This window comes from Trichosurus vulpecula, chromosome 7, assembly GCF_011100635.1.
Source record: "Trichosurus vulpecula isolate mTriVul1 chromosome 7, mTriVul1.pri, whole genome shotgun sequence".
Taxonomy (NCBI): domain Eukaryota; kingdom Metazoa; phylum Chordata; class Mammalia; order Diprotodontia; family Phalangeridae; genus Trichosurus; species Trichosurus vulpecula.
This window is the reverse complement of record NC_050579.1, coordinates 183,891,060-183,906,760: the sequence shown is the minus strand read 5'-3', so window position 1 is coordinate 183,906,760 and position 15,701 is coordinate 183,891,060. Positions and strand designations below refer to the sequence as shown.

The window sequence follows — 15,701 nt, the reverse complement described above, 5'->3', positions numbered from 1 at the left end:
AGTTTTTGTACAGGTTTGACCATTCTGCCCCCAGTTTCTTTAGAGAGAAGGGAGACCGTGGCTGTGGAACATCACATATAATGCTTGGCTTTGAGGTATATGTTGGTTAGTTTTTCAGAACTTTTTTTTTTAATTATAAAGGATGGCTCTCTGGGAAAGGGGGGAGGGGAGAAATAAAGTACTAAATGTAAGTGACGGGAAAATAGGATATCAATAAAAATATTTTTAAGAAGACATTAGGGGGCAGCTAGGTGGCACAGTGGATAGAGCACTGGCCCAGGAGTCAGGAGGACCTGAGTTCAAATTTGGCTTCAGACACTCGATACTTACTAGCTGTGTGACTCTGGGCAAGTCATTTAACCCCTATTACCTTGCCAAAAACAAAAACCAAATAGCCATAACTTAAGGATGACTTTATCCATGCTTCCAACAATTACAGTGAGCTCAGTCTTGGAAATTCCTTAGGTGATGATTGTTGAGGCTTGGCAAGATGCTCTTACTAGGCTGTATGATTCAGAAATGGTTAGACTAGATTGTGAGCTCCGTGAGGGCAGGAGCTGGCTGTTTTCTACCTTTCTTTGTATCCCCAGCACTAGCACAATGCGTGGAGCATGGCTGATGCTTAATAAATGCTTACTGACTGATTAGGAAAGGAGGAGAAAATAGAGGACCCAACCAGAAATGACTAGGAAGTCATATGAACAAAATCCATAGAATGGCCATGCAGTAACATGGGCAGTGAGAGCTTTCCATAGCTAGGCAGGTTCCCCACCCCTGCCCTAGAGGACCCAAAGAAAGACCTAGATCCTCCCCTCCACCCTGCTGTCTGCGGGGGCTGATAACTAACAGTGCCCAACAGGAACAGCCTGAGTACAAGCATTTGAAAATCTAACTTCCTCCTAAAGGAGATAGGGCTATTTTAAGTATTATCTAAAGCAGCTTATTCAAAGACTCAGCCGAAATGCTCTGATAGGTGCCTGAGGATGAGGAAACAAACTGAAATGTTCTCATAATCTGCACATATTAATATTGCCAAATAATCTTAGATTACTTAAATTAGAAGCAGCTACGTGGATGCTGTGGATAGAGCACTAGATCAGCAGTCAAAAAGACCTAAGTTCACATCTGGCCTCACCTACTTACTAGGAATGTGACCCTGGGCAAGTTACTTAAGTGCACTATGCCTCAGTTTTCCCATCTGTAGAGAGGAGATAGTAACAGTACCAACCTCTCAGGGTTGTTCTGAGGATCAAATGAGAAAATATTTGTAAAAGCACTCTGCAAACTATATAAATGTTAGTATTGTTATTATGAATAAGGTCAGTGGTCTTAAGTTGAAATACTGGCTTCATCACTTTGTGATCTTAAACAAGTCATTTAACTTCTCCGTTTCAATTTCCTCCTCTTTTAAATAGTAAGGTTGGGTTAAAATGACCTCAAACCAACCCTTCTTATGATCTGGGAATGTGCCCCTTGAAAAAATATTCTAGTGCCAGAGGTTAATTTCGCTTAAGGTTTTGATATTTTTGTCAGCTTTGTTGTTGTTCAGTCATTTCAGTCATGTCTGACTCTTCATGACCCCATTTGGGGTTTTCTTGGCAGAGTGGTTTGCCATTTCCTTCTCCAACTCATTTTACAGGTGAGGAAACTGAAGCAAACAGGGTCAAGTGACTTGCCCAGGGTCATGTAGCTAGTAGATATCTAGCCACATTTGAACTCAGGTCCTCCTGACTCCAAGCCCAGCACTCTCTCCACTGTGCCACTCTGCATATGATAAGCTCTGCTTGTGCCATGAGCATATGAAAATGAACATGATTTTGTATCACTTCCTTGAGTTTTTGAGGAGAAAGTTCTGGATTCTCTAGGAAAATTAAAGGGAAAAAAATAGTCTATCGCTCAGTTTATACAACAGTCCATCTTTCAGGAGCTGATGGCAGTTACAGACCTGTCTATGACCCAGAAAGCTCATGAATCACACGTATAAAACGTAAGCCTCTTGAGGACAGGGAGGAGTCTTACTCCTCTCTTTATCCACCTCAGTACTTTAGCACCATACACAGGACATCAATAAACATTCCCTGAACAAGTGAATGAATGAATGTTCAGCTCCCCAGACCAATTGAAGAAATGTTTCCAGCTAGTCCAGTAGACTTCAAAAGGAAGGGATTGTGGGGGCCTCTATTTCCCATCTACTCTCACCATTTACATTACATTCCCACTTAGAAGGCTAACCATCATGCCTTGACTACAAAAATCAGAATGAAAGAATTTCAGACGCAGAAGAGATCTGAGCAGCCATCTGGTCCAATGCAGAGCCGTAAAAAGAGTCCTTTCTAGGGGCAGCTAGTTGGTGCAGTGGGTAGAGCACCAGCCCTAGAGTCAGGAGGGCCTGAGTTCAAATCCAGACTCAGACATGATACTAGCTATGTGACCCTGAGCATGTCACTTAACCTCAATTGCCTTGCCGTGCCCTCCCCCCCCAAAAGAATCCTCTCTGAAAGCTACCTGCCAAGTGGTCATGCCTTCAGGGAAGGGAAATCTACCTTCTTCAGGAAGACCATTCTACCTTTGCATAACTCAGGAAATTTCTCAGTTCAAGACCACATTTTTGTTAGTTCCTTTTCTGATAAAAATGAGGTCGACAGCTGGGGAAGGTAATATCTTCTTTGTTTCTCCTGCCATTCCTTTTGGTAATAAGATTCATGGATCTTCTCTCTAACCCTTCTCCTGCTCATTCTAAAGGCTCTGTGTTCAGATGTATATGGTTTTTAGAGTTTAGAAATAACCACAATGGCTTCCAGCCAAGACAGCTGCCCGAACAGGAGACAAACCGGTAATTCCCACATGCCTACTCCAGCAAAGCCTTGACGTTCATGCCAGACAGATCAAGAAATCCAATGAGAAAAGTAAAGTAAATGACTTCTTCCACCCCAGAACCATACAAGAGGGTCAGCCAGAAGCCTACGAGCAATAAGAAAGAGAACGCACCAGTAGGGAGGACCACGGATATGAGAGAGCCAGCAAGGCTCTGTGTGCAGAGGCAGCAAGAACAACTCCCTGAGATAGTCCTAGGATGGTCTGAAAGCCCCAGGGAGCAGCATATTACACATCTCAGACCTGGCCACTCTCCACCTAATGACTCTGAGGAGGTCCATGATACTGTGTCTTGGGATGCCAAAGAGGGTTCAGAAGATCCAATACTCTGCACCTCAAAGATCCCAGGAGGTGAGAGTCAACCGAAAAACCCAAAGGACTTAGGGTAAGAGCAAGCAGGACCAACCACCTCACTCAAAGCTCAACAGAGAGTAGAGCCAGGCCCCATAGAAACTAAAGCTGGAAAGACAAATTAAAAAAAAAAAAAAACAAACTCCAACCACTATCAGAAATTTAGAGATCCCTCAAAAAAAAAAAAAAAGAATGAATGTAAAAGTCACACAGGTCCCAGATCATACAACAGATCATACATTGGCAATAACATCTGGAGCCAGGTCTGCACCTACAATCCATCATCTTTGTGCCAAGAGGTGGGAAGCATCTTTTAGAGTAAGTCAACAAGTCAGATCAAGAAGGACTTTTAAAGCACCCATTGTGTGCCAGGCACCGCATAAAGCACTAGGGATACAAAGGAAGGCAAAAATAGTATTTGCTGTATACATTTGTTATGCTGGGAAATACAAGGGAGGGTCTTCATTTTTGTTGGACATAGCTATGGGATATAGTAGGGGGTTATCGATTAAGATTTTTTAAAATGTCAATGAAACATGTTTAAAATACACAAGAGAACAGAAAAAAGTTCAGAAAGGGACACAGACAAGGAGGGTAATTTTGGTACCATGTTCATTTTAGTATATACATTTTTTAAAAAACCAAGGAGTACATAATAGAGATTCACAGTTTCATATATAATCCTCTTTTCTTGTTTTTCTTTCTTGTGGAAACGTTCAGGTTTGTTGATATTTGTCAAGTTGTTATAAAAAAATAAAATTAGAAAAAGCCAATGACATATTTATAAGCAATTCCATCAGATTTGTATATGTTTGAGTTGCTTCTGATATCTGTGCAGCATCTAAAATCACTCTAATCAACTTAATATAATCATATATGGGAGGACATAGGGTTCTCCTACTGACTTTTGCTTTCTACAGCCGGATTCACAGTGTCATACTCCCTCAGTTTAGACGTGACTGTCAATAGGTTAAGTTCTTATTTGGGTACCCAGTTTAGATCTAAAGAAAGGCCTATGGGCCTGACAAAGACTTCTGGGAAAACAACCCCTTAATGAATTCGGGTGCTGAGAATAACGTAAATTAATGGGAGTCAATTCAACACAGAGCTAGTGCAAGCAATGGGGAAGAGGGAGAAGGGGAGAGAGGAAAAGGGGGTCTGATACACAACTCAGGCAGACACACTAACATAGAATTTAACTCATGTAAGGGCAGCACTGCACTGGGGTGCACTTAGACATAGATCCATTCAGCAGAAAGGAGGTACTCCAATAAGAAGGTATATTCCTGTTGGAGGGGAGGAGAAAAATCTATTGGGAAGGGGTACTCCTGCCTGAGGGGAGGATGTGCTCCAAAGTGCCCTTCTGAGAGCGAGGTTCTTATTCTATGATTTTGGAAGGCCTCCCTGGAGCTGGCCAAATTGAGTACCAGAGTTCAGGGCAAAATATTATTTTGAGGGTTTGTTATCAGGGAGAAAAACAAGCAAGAGGCAGACAAAATATTAATTGGGGGACACAGTTTTACTAACCTTCAAAAATGTTATTGCTAGCATTTTTCCATGAATAAGTTCTATAAGCTCACAGCCTCTCTTAAGGGAGACTGTCATGATGGCCTCAAAACTATCAGGCCTAATCCTTTTTTTTAGGCTTAATCTTATAACAATAGATTCCATGCATATAAGCTACAGCTTCCCTTAAGGAGAAACTGTCATGATGGTCTCAAAACCACCAGGCCTAATCTTACAACAAAAGCAGTGGATCAGAGTCCATAAACCAGTCCAGGAGGTCCTGAGCTCTGTCCTGACTCATAATCGATCATCCTATGTGGCAGCCAAATACTATTCACGTTGAGTTGTTGGCTTGACCCACTTCGACACACTTTCGGGGCGTGATAGTAAATCTTTAATAAGTAGCCCTACACAGGAAAGTTTAATCTGCATTATTAAACATTTCCTTCATCACTTTCTCAAGTCTAGAAAATCAACAAAATGATAATCAAGCCCTCATTTGTAGTCTGCCGATTTCCAAGGTATAAATGTTCTCACTGAAAATCTAGCAGTTGGTTCTCCCAGCCCCTTTCTGAGCTAGCTCTAGCACACTTCTGTTAACACCTCACCCCCAGAGAGAGAAAAGGCACGTACTACTTGTCCTTCAATGCAATTCAATCTGATAAGCCTTCAATAAACTCCCATTATGTGAAAAGTACCATACTAGTCCCTAGACAAACAAGGCCAAAAAAGAAATCCCTGGCCTTTCGCGGGCTTCCACTCTATTGAAAAGGTTCACAGCCCAAGATTCTCCCCAAGCTTGAGAGGAGCCTGTTATTTTCCAACCCACCCCCTGACTACGTGCAAGGCATTCCGAACAAGGCACTATCGCTTCACTTAGTCTGTTTGCTTCCTAGAAATGCGGATGATAATAACAGCATCTACCTCAAAGAGCTGTTGTCAGGCTCAAATGAGATAATGCATGTCAAGTGCTTTGAAAACTTTAAAAGCTCCGTGTACACGTCAGCTGCTCTTACCATTATCCAGACGGTTGGTAGCACAGGCGAAAAGAGAGGGAAGGATTCTGCAAAACTAATGAGACGATGCACTGATAATAAAGGGAATAAAAAGTCATACCTCCAAAGGCCGGTCTCATGGTGAAATCATGCTCATCTACTCTCAGAAGTTGTTCGGTTTTTCCTTTTTGTAATTTAGTAATGTCATGAGTCTTCTTGTATAAATGACTGCAAAGACACAAAATAAAACCTCTTCCATTGGACACCATTCCACAGTACAAACAAACTGGATGAGATAGTGAGAAAGTATATAGTGTAGCATAACGTCCTTTAGATAAGCTTTTTTTTTTCTTTCTATCATGATATCTCTGTTTAGAAGGGTCAGTGGAGACTGGGAGGAGTTAAGCAGAGCTCATCTAGACCACCTGTTCATAATCTTGGGCAGGATTGTGCTGCACTCTCTGCCATCACTCAAAAAGTTATAGTCGAAAGGTAAATGAAATTTGATCACTCAAAGGAAGCTTCACTGCAATTTAAAAAGTCAAGGTGGGGGCAGCTAGGTGGTGCAGTGGATAGAGCACCAGCCCTGGAGTCAGGAGGGCCTGAGTTCAAATCAGACCTCAGACAATTAATAGCTGTGTGACCCTGAGTAAGTCACTTAACCCCAATTGCCAAGAGAGAGCAAACCCAGTTATAGTCCTAGAGAACAGATCATGAAACATACAGACAATCTTGCCTCTTGTCAGAGAGGTGGGAGACTATGGGGGCAGAAATGTAACACATACTGTCAGATGCAGTCATTCTAATAGGTGTTTTTGCTTAAGCTGTTTTTCTTTGTTAGAAATGAGGGTTCAGTTCCTGGGGGGAGTGGAGAGGGTGGTATATATAGGAATGAATGAGATGTAAAAATGAAAGGCGTCAATAAATTTATTTTTAAATTCAAGGAAAAGCTATCATTGAATAGTGACCATTTTCTCGTTCCCTGTTTTACTCTCTTTCTAGGACATGATGGTCATTTTGTGCTAAGTGGTCAGTCAAAGTATCATGTATGTCCTCCCTATAGGACTAACAAAAACACTCTGTTATCTGGGTAACAAACAGGCCTGGGTGCCACTAGCAAAGATGCATAAGCCAAAAATTCTGTAGTACTCTTAAGGAAATTGCAAAGATTACCTGATAGACCTAAAGCTTGAATTTAAGCACTGATCCAGCTGTGGAAAGAATTGTCTAACAGAATCATCAAACATTAAAGCTGGAAGGGAAGTTCCTTGGAGACCCCAATCCCTCATTTTACAGATGTACAAACTCAGACCCTGAAAATTGACTTGCCTATGGTCACGCAGTTAGTTAGCAGCAAAGCTGGGAATAGAGCCCCAGCTCTCCCAACTGCCAAGCTCTGTCTGCTCAATCAGATGACAGATCTTTCATCTCTCTTCCTTCTCACTTTTCCTCCTTTTCCTAGACTACCTCCTTCTAGTCTCTTGTCTTGACTTTTCTCTCTGTTTTTCTTTTTATTTTAAACAATAAATATTAACATTTATTAACAATGGAAGGTCATATAAACATGTATATTTCTAATTACGCTATGCTTTCTTCATTGACCAAAGTCCCTGCTCTTCTTATCCACTTAGAAATTAGACACATTATCTCATTTTCTTTTCTCTCCCACTTAAACAGAGCCAATTCTGAGCATCTTATATGAGATCTATTTCCAAACTGGTCTATATAGTAACTATATACAAATAATATAATCGTGTAATAGCAATAAACTCCATTGTTGTTGCAAGCAGTGTAGTATAGTGGAAAGGACATTAGACTCAGAGTAAAAATGCCTGAATGTAAGTTGCTGTTTCAATACTTAGCTCTTTCAGCTTCAGTTTTTTCTTCTATAAAATAGGTGGAGGGATAATAATACTTGCATGGTGAAAGATAGATACATACATACATATATATATATATATACACACACACACACACACATATACGTATACATATACACACACATATACGTATACATATATACATATACATATATACACACATATACGTATACATATACATTATATATACATATACATACATATACATATATATGTATATATACACACACACACACACACACGTTGTTGCTGTTGTTGTTCAGTCCTTCTTCAGTTGTGTCCAACTCTTTGTGACCCCATTTGTGGTTTTCTTGGCAAAGATACTGGAGTGATTTTCCATTTCCTCCTCCAGCTCATTTTACAGATGAGGCAACCAGAGCTAAGTGGCTTGCCCAGAGTCACATAGCTAGTAAGTCTCTGAGGCCAGATTTGAACTAAGGAAGCTGAGTCTTCCTGAACCTAGGCCCAGCACTCTACCCACTGTACCACCTAGCGCGCGCGCGCACACACACACACACACACACACATATATATATATGTATATATACATACATATGTACATATATACAAACACACACACACACACACACACCCCTCCTGGATCACTGCCTTGTCATGGCGGAGAGGCTTACATGGCTCAGTGAAACTATAAGCTATGCCATACATGGTTACCCAAGACAGACAAGTCATAGTGGAGAGTTCTGACAAAAGGTGATCCACTGGAGAAGGAAATGGTAAATCACTCCAGTATCTTAGCTAAGAAAACTCCACGAATAGCATTAAAATGATAAAAGATATAACACCAGGAGATAACCCCTTCCGGTCAGAAGGTGTACAATACATTACTGCAGAAGAGCAGAGGACAACTACAAGTAGTTCCAGTACTAATGAAGTGGTTGGGCCAAAGCCAAAAGGAAGCTCAGATGCGGATGTGTCTGTTGACAAAAGGAGAGTCCAATACTGTAAAGATCAATATTACACAGGAACCTGAAATGTAAGGTCTATGAACCAAGATAAGCTGGATGTGGTCAAACAGGAAATGGAAAAATTAAACATTGATATCTTGGGTGTCAGTGAACTTAAATGGACAGGAATGAGTGAGTTTAATTCAGATGATCACTATATATGCTACTGTGGGCAAGAATCCCTTAGAAGAATAGACTAGCCCTCATAATCAATAAAAACAGTACTAGAGTACAATCTTGAGAGTGACAAAATGATATCTTTTTGAATTCAAGGCAAACTGTTCAACATCACAGTAATACAAATTTATGCCCTAGACACTGATGCCAAAGATTCTTGGCCAAAGTTAATCATTTCTATGAAGACCTACAACATCTTCTAGAAATAACACAAAAAAGGTGCACACTCATCATAGGGGATTGCAATGCTAAAGTAGGAAATCAAAAGATAACTGCAATAACAGGCAAGTTTGGCCTTGGAATACAAAATAAAACAGGGCAGAGACTAATAGGGTTTTGGCGAGATAACTCGATGGTCATAACAAACACTCCTTTTCAACAACCAAAAAGGCAACTCTACATATGATCATCACCAGATGGTTAATATAAAAATCAGAATGATTCTATACTTTGCAGCCAAAGGTAACCTCAGCTCTTCTGGAGCTGACTGTGGCTTAGACCATGTGCTTCTTATTGCAAAATTCAGACTTAAATCAAAGAAAGTAGGAAAATAGTCAGACCACATAGGCATGACCTAAATAATATCCCTTATGAATATGAAGTAGATGAATAAATTTAAGGGATTAGATCCAGTAGTGGAGTGTTTGAAGAACTCTGGACATAGGTTTTTAATATTGCACAAGGAGGCAGCATAAAAAAATTCCAAAAAAAAGGACAAGAAAGCAAAATGGCTGTCTGATGAGGTTTTACAAATAATTGAGGAAGAAGGAAAGCAAAAGGGAAAGGAGAAAGGGAAATATGTATCCAATTGAATGTAGAATTCCAGAGAATAATAAGGAGAGATAAGAAATTTTCTGAAATGAGCAATGCAAAGAAATAGAAGAAAATAACAGAATGGGAAGAACAAGAGATTGTTTCAAGATAATTAGAGATATTAAGGGAACATTTCAAGCCAAAATGGCCACAACAAAAGACAGAAATGGTATGGACTTAACAGAACTAGAAGAAATTAAGAAGAGGTGGCAAGAACATGGAAGAACTATTTAAGAAAGATCTTATATACCAAGATGGTATGGCTACCATTCTAGAGCATCCTGGAAAATGAAGTCATGGGCTTTAGAACGCATTGCTAACAATAGGGCTAGTGGAAAGGATGGAATTCTAGCTGAGCTATTTAAAGTCCTAAAAGATGATGCTGTTAACGTGTTGCATTCAATATGTTAGCAAATTTGGAAATTCAACAGTGGCCGTTGGATTGGAAAAGATCAGCTTACATCCCAATTCTAAAGAAGGAAGGGTGGTGCCAAGGAATGTTCAAATTACCAACAACCACACTAATTTAACACACCAGCAAGTTGACACTTAAGATTCTGCAAGCTAGACTTCAGAAACATGGGAACTGAGAATTACCAGAGGAGCAGGATGGTTTTCGAAGAGGCAGAGGAACTAAAGACAAACTGCCAACGTTTGCTGAATTATAGGGAAAGCAAGGGAAGTTCCAAACAAAAATCTGCTTCTGCTTCATTGACTACACTAAAGCCTTCGACTATGTGGCTCACAACAAAATGTGGCAAGTCCTCAAAGAGATCATCTTACTTGTCTCCTGAGAAACCTGTATATTAGAACATGGAACAGATTGGTTTAAGATTGGAAAAGGAGTACAACAAGGCTGTATATTGCCACCTATTTAACTTCTATGCAGAGTATATCATACAAAGTGCCAATCTGGACGAATCAAGCTGGAATTAATTTGCTGGGAGAAAAAAATCAACAATCTCAGATATGTAGATGATACCACTCTGATGTCAGAAAGTGAAGAGGAACTAAGAAGCCTCTTGATGAGGGTGAAAGAGGAAATTGTAAATGCTGGCTTGAAGCTTAACATAAAAAAAAAAAAACTAAGACCATAGCCACTGGTCCCAATACTTCCTGGCAACTAGAGGGAGAAGAAATGGAAGTAGTGTCAGATTTTATGTTCTTGGGCTCAGAGATCACTAAGACAGGGACTGCAGTCATGAAATTAAAAGACACTTGATTCTCGGGAGGAAAGCTATGGCAAATCTGGACAGCATACCAATAAGCAGAGACATCACCCTGCCAACAAAATTCTATATAGTCAAAGCCATGGTTTTTCCAATAGCAACACATGGCTGTGAGAGTTGGATTGTAAGGAAAGCTGAGTGCCACAGAATCAACACTTTTGAATTGTGGTGCTATAGAAGACTTTTGAAAGTCCCTTGAACAGCGAGGAAGTGAAATTAATCAATACTTTAAAAAATTAATTCAAACTATTCACTGGAAGGTGAAACACTGAAGCTGAAGCTTAAACACTTTGGCCACATAATGAGAAGACAGGACTCATTGAAAAAGACCCTGATGTTAGGAAAAACTGAAGGCAAAAGGAAGAGGATGAGATGGATAGATAGTGTCATGGAAGCAATGAACACAAGCTTGGACAGACTTTGGGAGACAGTGGAGGACAGAAGGGCCTGGAATGCTATGGTCCATAGGGTTACAAAGAGTCAGACATGACTAAGTGACTGAACAAATAACAACAAATATATATGTGTGTATGTGTGAGCGTGTGTGCTTTACCTCATGATCAGTCCCAAATCTTTTCTCGAGAGGCCAGGCTCCCACTGTCCTCAAATGCCAGGCTGCTTGCTGCTCTGATTTTGCTAGATCCCATTTCTGACGTGTTTTAAGCCTCGCAAAGAGCTCTCCTCACAACCATCCTTGGAAGTAAATAATGCAAGTATTATAGTCCTCATTTGACAGATGAGGACAGTGAGGCTCACGGACGTCCATACCAGCCTGTTTGGGATAGTTCTGTCCTTCAAGAATCCCGTGAAAATAAATTCTTTTAGCAACAAATCATTTTTAGGGGGACTTGGCTTTGGTCAAAAGCTTAAGCTTGGGGGATGAGGGAGAGGAAAAAAGATCTGAGATGATTCCCACTCCTGAGCCCTAATGAGGGAAGATAAGAAAGAAGGAAAGGGAATAAGCATTTATAAAGTGCCTACTACAAGCCAGGCACTAGGCTAACCGATTCAGTATCATCTCATTTGATCCTCACAACAACCTTGGGATGTAAGTTGGTATTACTATTTCCACTTTACAGGACAGGAGAACTCAATAAAACAGAGGTTAAGTGAGTTGAACAGGGCAACACAGCTAGTATCTGCCTGAGGTCACATTTGAACTCAGGTCTTCCTGACTCCAGGACCAGTGCTCTATCCACTGCACCACTTAGCCACCTCTATGAGACTATGAACTAGAAGTCAAGAGCTCTTTTCACTCTCTCAAACAGCCCTTCATGTCCAAGCACTGATTGAGCATTTTTACTTTACCTTCATTTATAATTGCTTCTTGCTCAGAAAACAGAATGCTCTTTCAGTAAGAATTTGGCTTAACTGGTTTCCATTTTTTATCTTTAGATATAGATGTAGATATAATTTGGGATATAGATTCCAATGAGAACTTCATTTGCACAAGTCTCCAACTGGGGGAGTAGGGGAAAGAGAGAGGGAGAGATAGAGAAACAGAGAGAGATAGAAGGAGGAAGAAGAGGAAGAAGAGGAGGAGGAGAAGGAGAAGGAGGAGAAGGAGGAGGAGGAGGAGAAGGAGAAGAAGAAGAAGAAGAAGAAGAAGAAGAAGAAAGAAGAAGAAGAAGAAGAAGAAGAAGAAGAAGAAGAAGAAAGAAGAAGAAGAAGAAGAAGAAGAAGAAGAAGAAGAAGAAGAAGAAGAAGAAGAAGAAGAAGAAGAAGAAGAAAGAGGAGAGGGTGAGAAAGAGACAGAGACAGAGAGAGTGCTTACTTTTTCCTAGCTGGCTCTGTGTGCCTCTTATTCCAGGTGAGGCATTCAGAATAGATTTGTTAAGTGAAAGGAGGTTTGGACAAACTACAGGGAAGCGACTTTACCAGAGAATGGGGCAGATGAAATTCCCGAGTGCAGAAAAGGGGGTCCCTTCTTGCATTTTAAAAATAGATCTATGTTACAGAGTCCTTCTGGATCAGATTCCCCCCTTCTTTAATTTGAATGGCACCCTAGTTTGAAGCCATGTGTGTAACATTAAAGTAATAGTACTATATGCAAGGGTTTCCAGAACTAATTGGCCTCTTGGCTAAGTATGGTCTCAAGGGGTAATTCTGATAACAGGGACCTATGGCCCAGATCTTCTGACACGGAAATAAGCAAGAACTGGGAATTTTGTATTGTCTTCACTGGCAGAAATGCACCAAGAATTCCGATGAAGAGCTCAACTAGAGGGCTTAACAGATCATAGAAATTAAATTATAAGTCGGGCAAGCTAACTGCCTCTATGCATCTCAAAGAGAAAATCCCTCTTTACCAGAACACAGTTTCCACATCAATTAAGAGGGAAGGATTAGAGTAACTGAGGTCCCTGAACTCCTGTGGCCCAGAGGAGAGAGCTCAGTAATCCTGGGGCCATTAATGAAAATTTTTTTTTGAGGAATAGCTACTTAATAGCCTGCTCCATTAACAACCTGGTCCTTTGGGCTATTTAAAGGAACACAGGGTACATCAGGTTCATTCTTTCACAACAGACAACAGCCTGGCGCCAGTCAAAGGACAGTCTTGGCACTATGAGCTCTTATTTCAAGGACTTCATGAGTCCCAAATGAGATCATATCACAGAGATTCTACATAGGATATTAAACTCAGTAGTTTTTGTTCTTAGCATGTTTGGGGGTTTTTTGGGTATGTTTGAGAAGGTTGTTTTGTTTTGTCTTGAGCATAGTAGGTGCTTAATGAATGTGTTGAGATGAATAAGAAGCATAGCCTTGATTGCTAAAGACAGAAGGGTTTGATGCCATGTTGTGTTGGTGGTACACGGTGTGAGGGTGACGGTAGAGTCTAGGAAGCATGGAATGGAATTCTGTTAATAAAGAGCTAGATAAGAAGGCTTCATGCTGAAAAAAGATATGGAGTTCTGTAGTCTTTCTTATACATTTTTCTCAGAAAGGTACAGAAATAGGAAAGGGAGAAAGCCCTCATATAAATATTGGAAAAAAAGAGTGAGAGTTGAATGTTTCTTAAGACTGAGACAACAGATGATACGATTAAGGTTTTATTTGTTAACAATAAGGAAATTATAATGAAGAAAGTGATACTATTGCAATTAGGATCTATTAGACATCTCTGAGGACAGGATTTGAGGACGGTGGAAACTTTTCAGATGTAACAGTGGCCAGGGAATGTGTGCTCTTTGGCTTCATGGGGATGGAGACATGCTTTGGCTCTCATTGCAAAGGAAGTGGACTTGAAAGGGGAGTTATTTGGGTGTTTGTTGGGAAGTGCCTGTTGTGTAAAAAAAAAATCATTAATTTTTAAAAGACATTCTTTTTCGGTGAAGGATGCAACCATGGTGAGGGCATGACGAACAGTGCAGTCAACATTTAACTGATTTAAGGAATCAAGAAGGACACACACCAGGACTCCAGCTCACCTGTGTATGTGCCACCTGCTTAGAAACGATTAGAGTGCTGTAAGAAATGGCAAAGGGATTGATTTCAGAGAAACTTGTGAACATTAGTATGAAGTGTTGCAGAGTGATAGGAGCAGGACCAGAAGAAACATTTATACACTAGCAACAATACTGTAAAAAGCAAACATCTTTGAAAGGCTTAATAACTCTGATGAACACAAAGACCTACCATGATTCCAGAGGACTTATGATGAAACACACTACCCACCTCCCGAGAGAGAGGTGATGGACTTGCGGTGGAAATAAGACACATATTTTGATTTGGCCAGTTGGGAAATTTATTTTGCTTGACTATGCATATTGTTACAAGACCTTTGATTCTTTTTTCTTTTTTCAATATGGGGAGTAGTGATGATAGAAAAAGTAGTTTTTAGTTCATTTTGAAAAATAAAATTTAATTTAAAAAAAGAAGAAAAGTAAGGCAAGTATGTGAGTGTTCACTTTCCCTTCTGCCTTCACTCCCTACTTCTTTCCTTTGCTGGGAAAGTTTCTAGGTGTCACCTCCCTACTACGATGGCTAAGTTCACCTGCAATCAATCTCTCTACCAATCAGGATGGCTCTCCCTTTACAAACCAGACGATCAAAAAACATTTGGGCAACAATCAATAAGTTTTCAGTATGGACAAACTTCTAGGAAAGTGAATGAGGAGTGAAAGGTTGGATGAGGCAAGAGGAAATGTTGGTGGGCCAGAGAATGAGTGTTAATTAATTTAGAAAAACTTCTAGAAACAGATGCCCTCCAGGCTATGAGAGAGAAGAGTGAAGCTTGTCTGTTCCATATATTCAGGAATTTGGTGAGAAGGTTCACAGTAAGGAAAAGGAGGACCAAGGAAAAGGAAAAGAAGGACCAAGTTCAAGAGGAAGAATCAAGATAGACTTGAGTGGACAAAAGATAAGCAAACTAGGCTAGAAAGGTATATGAGGGCAGACAGGATAGTGCTGACCGGTGTATCATGTGATCATAGATTTAGATCTGGAAAAACAAATCCAACCAGACCCCCTACATATGAGGAAACTGAGACTGAGACATTATTGATTTGCCCAGGGTCATACGGGTAGAAACCATCTCAGGGTTGGATTTGAACCCCGGTCTTCCTAACTTCAAGCCTAAAGTCCTCTTCCTCATACCAGGCTGCCTCTGAATGGAAAGTTTTAAAGGCTCAGGTCAGAAATTTGTATGTGATCCCAGGAGAGATAACAGTATCATAGATTTAGAGCTGGAAGGGACCTCACAGACCATCTAGTCTAACTGTTCATTTTGCAGATGAGGGAACTGAGGCCAAGAGAGGTTAGATGACTTGCACAAGATCACACAGGTAGTAAGTAGAAGTTCAAACCCAACTTCTCTGACTCCAAATCCAGATTTATTTTGACATCAATATCTCACTTCTCCGAGGAGAGCCCCAGGAGGGCTGCTGTTAAGTTCGAAAATGTGGGTAGTAC

At 40.4% G+C, this 15,701-nt stretch overlaps 1 protein-coding gene across 1 annotated transcript in view; it reads right to left on the bottom strand.

Annotated features, from left to right (window-relative positions):
- The window catches only part of LOC118857173 (gamma-aminobutyric acid receptor subunit rho-2), a 62,614-nt gene that overhangs the window by 42,462 nt on the left and 4,451 nt on the right, over nucleotides 1-15,701 (bottom strand). Inside the window, exon 2 of the mRNA XM_036767820.1 lies at nucleotides 5,848-5,954. Coding sequence (XP_036623715.1) covers nucleotides 5,848-5,954 — 107 coding nt within the window. The remainder of the gene's footprint in view (nucleotides 1-5,847; nucleotides 5,955-15,701) is intronic.